General features: G+C 37.6%; 1 protein-coding gene across 1 annotated transcript in view; it reads left to right on the top strand.

The window, feature by feature from the left end:
• Window positions 1–12,560, top strand: part of ARHGEF6 (Rac/Cdc42 guanine nucleotide exchange factor 6) — a 177,326-nt gene that overhangs the window by 139,447 nt on the left and 25,319 nt on the right. The window contains exon 17 of the mRNA XM_082263559.1: window positions 2,143–2,163. Coding sequence (XP_082119685.1) covers window positions 2,143–2,163 — 21 coding nt within the window. The remainder of the gene's footprint in view (window positions 1–2,142; window positions 2,164–12,560) is intronic.

Here is a 12,560-nt window from a genome sequence, read left to right as displayed (position 1 = left end):
ATTTTGTGTGTTAACGTGTTACCATTGATCAATGTGAATGGCTATGAGGTTCAGCTTTTTGTAGAAAAATGAAGATGATTTTTATAGCAAGGTCATTTCTTTCATACCAAAAATAAAAAAAAAATTAAAAAACCTGTTATAAAGTCATTTACGCATCCATGTAGGTAGTAGATCACTCAGAAAGCACTGGTACTTTGGACCTCATGAACAGTTGTCTAGCTCACCCAATTTTTAAAATACTTAAAGTGTAGATAAAGGTAGTGAAACCTCTTTACTCTAAAGCAATATTAAACTGTCGTTTAAACACTTCTAGCAGCTAATTAAATCACTTACTGAGAATGAAGCTCCTTCAAGCCACTACCCCAGGTTTCCCGTATGAGGGTGGCTCCTTTCTTTTGCAATATCCTATGAAGCCATCCTTACATGCAGGTACCTAAGTATTGTCTTCCCACATTGTGTGCATTAATAGAAACACACAGCCCCATAGCCTAAAATAAAAAGGCTAACCCCTGTTCCTCCCTTCCCCTCCCGCTCCCTTCTCCAAGCTAAGAGACTCCCCAGAGACTGCTATTTCTCTTAACTCTTTTCTGTGAAGATGGGAAGTTTAGGGAAATCCGCACTGAGAGCAGGAGAAAGAAGCTTTGAAAGTGCTACTAGGTTTTGTGGATTTAAATGTGCCTGTCCTAAGAGAAATGTGGAGGATGCCATTGCTGAGCTTTTGTTCTGAAAATGCCAGCTGCTTAAGTTTCATGCAGATCCTCTTGCTTAAAATAAACTTTGCAAGAGGAAGCAGGGTCCACTCTTTCTCTCAAAGCCCCCTCTCCTGTATAAATTGCTATATGCAATATGTCCCTGTTCTTCTGGTGAGGTTCCTAGGGAATGATGAGAACCCCAAATCTTGCAAGAAGTCCCTCCAGCAAAGTGCAAGAGCACTGGATCCTCATCATTCCAGTAATCATGTTGGAAGAATCGTGATGTCATACCCACCTACACTAGATGCCATGGGCAGAAGATGGATGTTCAGTAAGTATACAATCTAACATTTTTCCTCACAAATACATTTTTTGTTGCTGTTATGCAGAAATTTATAAAGGCAGAGGGAGCCCTGAACTAATATGTGGGCCTTGCCTTCTAGAGCGAAGTCTGCTTTAAAAACTCAGTGATGAAGTTAGTGGATCAGCAGCCAAGGCAGCAAGCATTTTAGGAAGGTCTGTAGTGGCAGCCCCTATATGTCTTTCATGATAGTTACTTTGGGGAATCAACTTGCACTGTGACAAGAATACATTTAAAAATCTTCTGACTGTAATATCTATATACATTTTCTTATACATTGATTCTCTTCTATGCATCAAGCAGTCATTGTTTTAAAGATTATCTCCAAAGTATTAACGAGAATATATAGTTTATTAGCACATAAAGACAAGAAAACCGCTAAGAGATTTATGAATACTAGAGATAAAATAAAGCTGTTACCTAATTGCAACCACTGGATTTATTAGCCTTATTATCCAGCAGAGGTTAAGAATCGGTGAATGGTTAAAGAATGAGGGGAATATATAATATATTCCCCTCATTCGGGACCAACATTAAAAAGCATATATTTCATGACAAGAAGCAACAATCTTTAAAGAGATGGGTTAACAGCTTTGCATCTATCTAAACTTGATGTATAAATATAGAGAATTCATATATCACCAAACAATGAATGAACCATATAAAGTTTTATTACTCACAGATTGTAACATGAAAATGTATTCAATTTTTTTTTTTTTTTTTTGGGCATAAAATTCTTTTTTTTTCTTGAATGCTGTCATTGAAACTCCCTCCATATGTAGTCCCTTCATATTTTATACGTTACTGGGATGATAGCACTTCAAGACAATTATGTGTCTTTTTATCGTACCCATTTTGAATTCTAAATTGAGTGAAGGGTTTTACCATACTAGGTATGAAAAACACTCAATTTGCCCTACTTTATTTAAGATGTATTTTTGTAACTACAATCGCCTAGTGCAGACTTGTTTTAATGACCGTTATCTATTTTCTTAGATTGATTGGTTGGGCAATGACTCTATTTTAAACTGTTATTTTACTTGCTCTCTCTTACATATATTCTTTTCTTTTTCTACATATTTGTTGTAGAGGATGTCTTATATCTTGAAGGTAAGGGTAGAACCTATTGTTATGCTGCAATATGGAAGCTTCTTCCCTGCATCTGTAGTGTCCTTGCTTGTGTCTGTCTAATACCTGCAATTACTACATCTCCCTGAATGTCTATATAGATCTGAGTTAAAAGCAAACATAGGCTTGTCATTTGCTGAAATGGATCTGCAGAATATTGTAAATGGTGAGCTTCATAATTTAAAACTGAAAGAGTTCCCTTTATAATGCAGTTGAGTAAGTCATGGTGCGACAGTAACTAGTAGACCTCTAGCTGAATTCTAATTTGCTGCTCTGGATAGTTCACATCACTGTCTTTTGCCCTATATTATGAAAAAAGACTACTAGCTCTGAAAAAAATATCCTATTCTTGTTCTAAAACCAATATATCAAACAATGCATGTAAAGCAGAGGCAAGTGATCAGCAAAGGGTGTTTACTTACTGATGTACATTTAGCACAGTGCTGCCTTCTGATAAAATCATGTAAGTTTATTAAAGGTGCAAAGTTGTTACCTCCTGTTATGTCATAAACTAGGCTGAAAATGTAAGAGGTCAAGAAGGGACAATGGAGCTCAATTGGTAAAACCAGAGAAAAGAAAATGATCACAAATTTGGAGCTAATACCAAATCTGAATCTTTTTATTTGTTGAACTAATAAATCATTTTTGAACTCTGGGATCTTTTGGCACTTTTTCTAGTGCAATGTTCCTCCTTTCCGACACTATGGGGGAGATTTACTAAAACTGGAGCACTCAGAATCTGTTGCAGCTGTGCATGGTAGCCAATCAGCTTGTAACTTTAGCTTGTTCGGTTAAGCTTTGACAATGAGACCTGGAAACTGATTGGTTTCTATGTAGAGCTGTAACAGATTTTGAATGCTCCATTTTTAGTAAATCTGCCCCTATGTCTCTAAGTAGACCTTCAGAAAACTGCATTCATTGGGAGTGAATAAAGAACAGATGTAATCAGAAACAGTAATTTCCTATTACCCACCCAGAGTTGTTTACAACGCAGGAGCAAGTTGTCGCAAGTTAACACACAGAATGAGTTATTTCCAGCAGTTAATGCAATCAGTGCCACGTTCCAAGTGTTTCACAAATTACAGATGGCTCATCTAGATTGCCAGTCATCATGTGCAGTTACTGGAAGGTATGCAGTGACCATGAACCACCTTCGTAATGCCACCATAAAGTTTTCATGTGTGATGATGTGGGTTATAGCATGTCCATGGCTATGCTGTTCTTAGGCAACAATGGTGTAACAGAGTGGTCACGGGCATACCCCTGCTACCTTGTTTAGGTATTCCATAGAGGAGAATGGCAGTAAAGTCAATTATAATGCCTTTAGGTTATGAAGATAAGATTTTCTTTAGTGCATAATGCAGCCTCAGAAACCCCTAAATATATCATTAATTGGCTACAGTATAACTTTAATTTTAAAATTTAGTTACATTTGAAACCTAATTATTTTCTACTGGTATAAACTCACCTTATGTGCTTATTTTCTTTTTTGTGGTATGAATAAATTAACCTGATTTCCAGGTTAGAAGGTATTATCTGGTCTGCATTCTTTATTTTGCCTAAGGAAACAGTACTAGAAAGTAGATGAGCTTTTAAAGTGAAGAATTTAAAACATAACTTGTACATAATTTCTACAAATTAAGAACCAGCTGCGTAAACAACCAGGCTTTCAGAATTTGTTTGCCTTCCTTTTAATTGCCATTGATTAAAATAATGAGCAATATGTCTTAGGATAAAAAAAAAACATTTTCTTTCTAAACTGACAAACATAAAATTACCCACTTGAAACTTGAGTTCTGCTCTGTAGTTATTGTACCATTGTCTTTTTGTTTCTTTTGTCTTTTGTTTCATTAGCTTGTCTGCAATAGATTGCAGCTTCTAAATTACACTCCTCCACATTGTGCTAGTTTGTATTTTTTTCTGACAAAAAAAAAAAATCTCAGTAATGCTGGTCAGGAAAAGACATGGGAGTATACTTATAAATGTTTTCACCCAAAATTTCAGACAACTTGCACCCAAGATTCACAACTTTATCAATTAGAAACATTTGTGAATCTTGAGTGAAATCATTCATAAATTGACGCCTATATTGTTACTTTACCTGTTGTCGCCCACATAACACATATGTGCTGTGGCAAAAGGGTGAGCTTTAAAACCCACACACCATTCATATGCATCGCTGGGCAGCCGATAGCACAAAGACCGAGCTGTCAAAGAAGGCTGTCAGCCTGGACTGACAGTTGGCTATTTGACTGGCTCCAAATCATGTGACCACAGTGACAGCCAATTACAGTGGTCACATGATCGCTGATCCTTTCCACTCCGCAAACATTCAGAACTTTTAAAAGACATGATGGGGTGGAAGGGAAGGGGTTAAAACCAGTATGTCACTCTGCTAAACTAAGCAATCTGTTCCCCTAATGACAGGCAAAACATCTCCTTGTCTTTTTAAATTGTCTTCTAAAGACGCTGAATGTGTACACTTGGAATAGTTAGGTTGGTTTAAAGTGATATTAAATCCAAAACCAAAAATGTAATATATTGCAGCTTACCAATCATCAGATTTTGGCAGCGGTATTGGATTTCTTTTTGGGGGCTTTTTTCCCCCTGTATTTTCATCTGGTGATCTGGCCAGTAACACCTCCTGTATTAGAGTGCCCCCACTCTGGATGAAGGAACACAGGGGACACATTTGGACAGCAGCTTTGTCAGTCTAGGGCAGTGTTTCTCAACTCCGGTCCTCAGGGCACACTAACAGGCCAGATTTTAAGTATTACCTTGGGGAGATGCAGACTAGGATACTGCAATCACTGAGCAGCAAATGAGATCACCTGTGATGTATTCAAGTTCTCTTGCAAACCTGGCCTGTTAGTGTGCCCTGAGGACCGGAGTTGAGAAACACTGGTAGGGGGATGGGAGTGTTACATGTACTAGAAGATTTAGATACACTAACAAATTGGAGCCAAGCGCCAGTTCGCCTTTTATAATCAGTTACAGCAAACCGATTTTTTACTTTTGGGATAAGGGTTTTGCATAAATAAATAGAAGCTGATCATTTTAGGCACCCCTGACAGTAACTGCAAAAGAGCCTGTGCAAGAGAGCTTGTTCTTTTGAAAAACAACAGACTTACTGGCCAAATCACCAGGTAAAAATTGAAGAAAAAAAGTCTAAAAAAGGAAATGAATGCAGCCATCACATCTAATAATTGGTAAGCTGCTGTATAAAAAATGTTTGCTTCTGGGTTTAATACAGTTTTAAAGAAAAACCTCAACTGAACTAAAGAGACTACAGTTCTTGACCTTTTTTGTACCTTCTGTAACTAGTACATTGTGTACTAGTTGCCTGGCTGTAATACCTTTTGAATTCCTATCCTGAAGAAGCATGTAGGCAGGAAAAAACTGTGAAGTCAGAACTCCTAATCTACATATGTGATGTACTAAATCAGTGATTACTAAAGCGGACACAGGTTTTCCATTCAGAGTAGTAGGCCTTTGCCTATCGGAAACAGAGAAGAATTTTTTTTGTATAATTATCTGGAACACATTCTTCTTACACGGGCCTATTTACACATTGCTACTATTTTCTAAGACAAGTTAGAACCAAAAAAACAAGAAAATGTTATCTGTTTAAAAAAGTTGATCATAGCGACAGTATCCAGCAATAGAAATCTGACCCTGACTAAAGCATTTGGATCAACATGACAGCCACAGAATCAGTATTTTTAGCATTTTCAGGAGAGGTCCGCAATGGAATCCTTCATACGTTCTGAATGCAGGCTTCCTCTAAATCCAAGTTTACTTTTAAAATATTGAATTTTAGGAATCTGATGATTGGATGTAGGTCAGTGACCTCACTTTCGTGAATCTAAATGCTGTAGTTTAATTGCCGTATAACCAGTATGCAGTATGGGAGTCAAAAGAATGGCAGTTTCCGCATAAGTTTCCAAAAAGGTCTTCGTTCACAGATTGATGAGTCCACTTCCAATTCATGGCTATTCATAGTTGGGAAGGTTGAATAAAGACTCCAGTCCATCTAGTTCAACTTACGCAGGTGTGTGTGTGGGTGTGGCCTAGACCTACATAGATAAAATCATTTGTAGGTCTATGGATTTTGCCTATGGATGATTTATTCAGTAAAATATATAGATTATTTGTATTAAAAATGGTGTTGTGTATTTCTGTGTCTGCGGGCTTCTTAAAAGTAGACTGCTTTTTCTGTGTGCTTTACCATTGCATTAACACTGCTTTTTGTCAGTGTAAGAATATATTCCTTTGCTTTTTAATGCATAATAAAATGCTGTCGGAACAAGCTTTGCAGCTATTCTAATTCTGAAAAAGACCGTGTTTTCTTAAGCTAAGATGGAAAATCGAATGTATTGCAATTGTATCAAAATGAGAACATCCCTTCTTAATTAATTTCCTCTCCTCTTTCAACTCAATATACTTTGTATTGCTGAATAAAAACTGTTTTAGTGGAATTATTCATGATAAGATGTTTGTGTCAGAATGCTCCTATCTGTGTTCCCAATACTTAGTCCGGTGTTGCTGCCTTTTATTAAAACATGGAAGACTTAATTGGTTAAATCTCTAGACATCTGTGAATCGTGAGAGGGAGCAGTGTGCATTATCTTAGGACATTCATGACTATATTGAAGCAATTTTTTTCTTTTTAATTACTTTTTACTTTTTTCATTTTACTAGTCTGGCAAAATTCTATTTAGTCTAGGAATTAATTATAATAAAAAAATATGTAATAGAGAACAGTTTGCATTTTATACCTAGTGACCATTTGGGACATTTTAAAACTGCTAAATTGTCAGGGTGTATTGAGAGGGGAAATCTAAATGAACCTATATGAATGCTCACATACTTTGCAGTGTACCTTGGGATTTTCAGAGCCAGTGTGCTCTGTTAGGCAAATCTTATCCAACACTTATAGTCCAGATTGGACTGGCTCCCTACTTCATCCCTCTTTTCTATAACAGGCTACCTCATAGGCCAATTCAAAGGACCTTCCTCCCACATGGGCCATTTAGGTGACTGGCCTTTGTCATGGAAATCATCATCCTACACACCACTAATGAGCAATTGTAGGAAAAAATCTACACAATCTGGAGCGCCTTGAACATTTTAATTCTTTGGAGTGTGCTAATAGTATAAGACCATGGATCCATCCCTCCTCCTCCCACAGTCATTGAATTTGTTTCTTGAGAACTAGCTTATCTGGCCTCGATATTGGAACAGAAATATTTATAGAAATATTTCTTTGTTTCCTCTGCAGTGGTTACCCCCACTGCAGGCAACCCAATGTACCCACTATTACTTTGATACTTATTCATTTTTAATATCAATACTACACTATTGAATGCTCCTTTTGGATTTCTCTATCTGTGCAAGAACACATGTATGGATCTCTGTGTCTGCCATCCATCACTGGTGCTCATTTAGCATCTTTGAAAAAGGACACAGGGTCCCTTGCACTCCCCACTGCATTGACCTTCCACCTGACCATCTAAGATCTACATAAAGCTTCTGGGTATAGAGGAACATTTGATGCTCCCTGTGCCTCTTCACAATACTGCACTTTGTGCCTAAGCTGCTAATTGTTAGGCCCAGCCTACTGTATGTTTCAACTTGCTTAGCGCATTAAATCATACATTTGAATCTCTGGTATTTTCACAGCAGATTTATCAGGAAAGAGTAGGAAAGTAAGTACACACTGCTCATATCCTCTTCTCAAAGTGAACTTACAACTTTGCCAAATATGGGCAAACTGCAGGCTCACTTTAAGGCATTTCCCATCTGAAGCAAAAAAGGGGTTGACAGTTTTAGACTTCTCTATGTAGCAATTTTGATGGGTTTTCATTTTCATAAAGGCCATTTGAATTCTCATTTTAACATAGCTAAATACATTCCAGGTGCATTAAGTATGCAGTGTACTATGTCTGTTTTCCTTAAAAACCAGCCACAGCCTTAGTAGAAAAGCCTGTAATCTGCCAGCATACTGCAGATTTGGGACTCTTGCAGCAGATATAATCAGCAGAGCAGCTTTCCTGATTGCAGAGCTAAAGGTCTGATTTAGGATGGGTGTGGCAGACCTCTGCAATAAGTCAAATTCTTCCCTACAGAGAGTAAGGGCCCTGCTTTGCTGCATGATTGCATGGGGACATGTCTTTCTACTCAGACTATATTTTCTTTAGGCCGGCCATACACAGAGCAAATTTCCTACCTACAACCATGGGTTGCATGGAAGACATTCACTCGATTTCCCCCATCAACACAGACAGTTCTTACAGGGGGATCCCTCCTGCCAGGCCATTGATGGTCAAGACCATGATTATCACTAGCAGCTATAGTAGACACTTGCGATAATCGTAAATTAATCCAGAAGGCTGGTTGTACTCAAGTTATTCAATTGATCAATTTGGTACATTTAGTCTGCCCACTAATGGTTTGAATCTCGGCGGGTTCAGCAGGAATTCAAACTGTGTATGTCTGGCATTAGGAATAAAACAATTTGTAAGACATTGAACAACTCTTAGGTTGATTTGCTTTGAATGCATTTAACAGATTCTAAATTGAAGGCCTAATTTAAAATTTTAGTGAATATGGATGACTGTTTGAAGTTCTGACCAAACTCTGCACCCAGTTGCACTGAAATAGGCTAGTTGATAAAAATGGAAATAACATAGTCTAAAGCAATTGTTTGATATAGCTCTCGGCCTTTTTATTGGAACTGGTTGGGACTTTAAATAGTCATCCATATTGCCTTACAGACTCCTGTCTGTTATAATGCATAGGAAATGAGTTCAGGCCTCAAACAGCCCATTACTCACCCTGTAATTTAAAGAGCCACAAGGGTATTGCAGTATTGACTGGAAACTTCATTGGGGAAACTGTGCATAAGTATTCTCACACATGAGCAAAGAGTTATCTTAACAAGACGGCACTACATATTCTAAGAGTAAAAGGAAACAAAAGCACATTCCAATTTCTTAGAGCTTTTGTACTTATGGTCTTGGGGAGTTCCAAGAAACTGATTCACGCAATACTTGTGTCATAAGATTGTTTTGTCAACCACAAAGGCAGAAAGGGGAATAGAAGAAAGACTTCAAGATCAACCAGAACCATTGTTCACACTTTTATCACTAGGTATCTCATTTCTGATGCATGCTAAATTTGCATTATTATCTAGCTGTATATTCATCTATTGAGTGATACAATAGCCTTCCAAAGTTTGTCTCATGATATTGGTCTATTTTGTAGTCGCTGAAGCTGTTAGTTTACAACCTCTTCTTTTTTTTTTTTTTTTTTTTCCATAGCCTCACATAGGCCTAAGGAGTCATGAATCACAATTTAGACTGGTTGACAGTGCATTAAAGTGATTCTAATCCAGACACACAGACATAGCAACTTGGCTAAGTCCCCCACTCCCTCGCCATGGGATTTGATTGACAGTAGCAGGAGCCAATGGCTCCCTCTGCCTCTCTGTCCTGTAAAGAGAGGGCAGAGAGAGCCACTGCTCTCTGGCACAGTGCTGGGTTGAGATCGGGCTCAGGTAAGTATTTAGGGGGACTGGGGGAGGAGAAACCTGATCACAGAAGGTTTTTTTTTTTTTACCTTAAAGTGGCTGTAAACCCTCTCATAAACCCAGTGAAGTGACTGGCCTCAGATGATACACTGAGATAAAACAAATCCTCCTACATAGGTTTTAGTTGTTTATCTGCAGTCTTCTCTTGTCTACAATCCTTCAAAAGAGCACAATTGTGATAAAAGTCTTCTGCGTCTGTGAGGAGTATAGAGGGGCTGCAGTTATAGCTCTTATTCACTGTGTGAGCGCAGTTTGGAGGAAAGGGACATACCCGACTCCACAAAGGCAAAGGTACTAAGGAACATACAGAGCTGTATTCTGAATAGACAAGCTGTGTTCTTATCTCCCTCCCTGGCACAAATTTTATCTCATGTGTTGGGAAAACTCATCAGAAGTGACTCATGCTGATAACAGAGGAGCAAAGAAGCAGAGAGAAGGGACACCTAGTTCTTTGGAGAGAGACAAGTAAATACTACAGATAAATGTGCTTTGCTCAGATTTCATGACTGTGGTATACAGCCACTTTAATGCAGAGCATACATTAAGGTAAAAAACGTTAAGCCTTTAGAACCACTTTTACTGTTAACTACTTCGATTGACTTGCATTGTTAGGCTAACACTAAACCACAGAATTCAGTTAAGAAGATGCTGGGCACTCTTTTGTTAATGTCCTCAGCAACAAATATGGTACTGGCAGAGGTTTGATTTTAGTTGTTTCTTGTTGTAGCATAATAGAATAGAAGTTTGCATGTTTTTACAGCCATAGTAAACCACATACAAAGTATCCACTAAGCAGTCTGTCATCCAATAAAACAGAGCAATGCACACCAGTAGTGCTAGGCTGCCATACAATATAGCTAGCAGAGAACTTTAAAGTAGAACTATAGGCAAAACTTTTATTTTTATTTTTGGATAGAATAAGGGAGAGCTATAACCCCTGTCAGTTTATTTTTTGCCATCTGTGTCCCATTGGGGATATTTCCCTTAATGGGATTTTCCCAGAGCCAAAACCGAAAGTAAGAGGAAATTCCTGAAAATTAAGGGTATCCCTTGGGGACCCCCAGGTCACCAGAACTAGAAGATTTTCCCTCTAACTTTTATGGGGACAACCCAAATTTTGGGATTTTCTGTTACTTTGATGTTTAATGATAAATGTTAACAGGACAAATGGAGAGAGTGGATGGGGGCACAGACAGAAATAGAAACTGACAGATGTTTTCTAATTCCTGTCCACTCTATACAAAAAAAAAAAAGTTTTGCCTTTAGTTGTACTTTTACAATCAGAGGTATTGGAGGCATAATAAAGTGCTGTCTCTTTTATGAATATGTTAAAGTCAGCAAAAAAAAAAAAATATTTGCTCATTATTATTAAAGCCTCTAAACTAATGTATAATTAGTGGCATAGTATTTCCACTATTGAAAATTCTTCTTCCCCCTATTGTATGACACTTATTCCATGGAAGGCAAAGACTCCAGGATCTAAGTGGGGTTGGTTGAGCCTTGCATGCTCCACATACCTTTGGAATATTGTCTCATATCAGCTAGGTTGAAGCTTGGAAGCATTTATGGTTCAACCATCCACTCTTTGTGCTCTCTTTATATTAGTGAGGATGCAGTTGCCATGCAGCAATATTGATGGAGTGATAGAGTATCTCCTTTGAACACAATAAAGGCAAAACTTGCATTAAAGGAAATGCTTACCTATGCTGGTATTATAATATTAACTTAACATAGAAAACCTCTTTAGGAAATAAAAAAGCTTTAGGTAAGCTCAAAATGCATAATCAGTTTTTTTTTTTTGCGGAATTTTTAAAAATGTACTTAAAATATGTTGAGGATGTCTGTTCCCACACTTATTAGGTGGTCAATTTCAAATCACGAATGTTCTTTCTAATAACACACAGCAATAATACACAGACTGTTCAGGCACATCGAACAGACTGACTTTTGATTATTATTTCTTTAGAGCAGCACAAAATTGAGAATACCAAAATTATTATAACAATTATTATACTCTATATTGTGCATTTAAACCCTCAATTTAGGACCCAAATTTTAGGGTCCAGGGATAGAGTAGTTTAGTACAGTGGATATAGAAAAAAAATCACCCCCCTTTTAAAATAATCACATTTTGTTGCTTTGCAGCCTGGAATGAAGACAGATAGTTTTTGTTGTATCTAGCTGTATTTAATTAATGCAACTTTTAACATCTAAGTGAAAGATATAATTCCAACATGTCAGAAAAAATTAAAAAACGGAATCACTGAGTTGGAAAAATGAACACCCCCCTCACGAAAAAGGACTTGTAAACTCAATCCGGTGTAGCTAATCACCTTCTCAGTGGCACACAAAGCCATTGGACTTTCAACTGTGATCAGCTGTGGTCATTTTGATTAGCTCAGCATGAAAAAAGCTTTCCTGAAGCATTTTAATCCCTGGTAGTGCAACTGAATAAAACAATCAACTATGGATGGCAAGGCACTGTCAAAAGATCACCCGGATAAAGTTGTGGACAGGCACATGTCAGGAGATGGATACAAAAAAAACAAATTCAAAGGCTTTATCAATGCCTAGGAGCACAGTGAAGTCTATTATTAGGAATATGGTGGTGTGGCCACCTGCCATGCTGGGGAAGGAGTTCCCAGTACTATCATGCTGATTGAGATCAGTTCCTAGATATGTTTGTGTCAGTTCATCATCCAAGTAGCTTACTTTATAGTGAGTTGCTTATCATTTTTACAATAAGTTGTGTCCTTTTTGAGAAATCCATCTGGTTACATCTACTCTC

Source organism: Pelophylax lessonae (genome assembly GCF_965119305.1).
Source record: "Pelophylax lessonae genome assembly, chromosome: 7".
Classification (NCBI taxonomy): Eukaryota; Metazoa; Chordata; class Amphibia; order Anura; family Ranidae; genus Pelophylax; species Pelophylax lessonae.
Note: the sequence above shows the minus strand (reverse complement) of the source record. Positions and strands in the feature narration are given on the sequence as shown.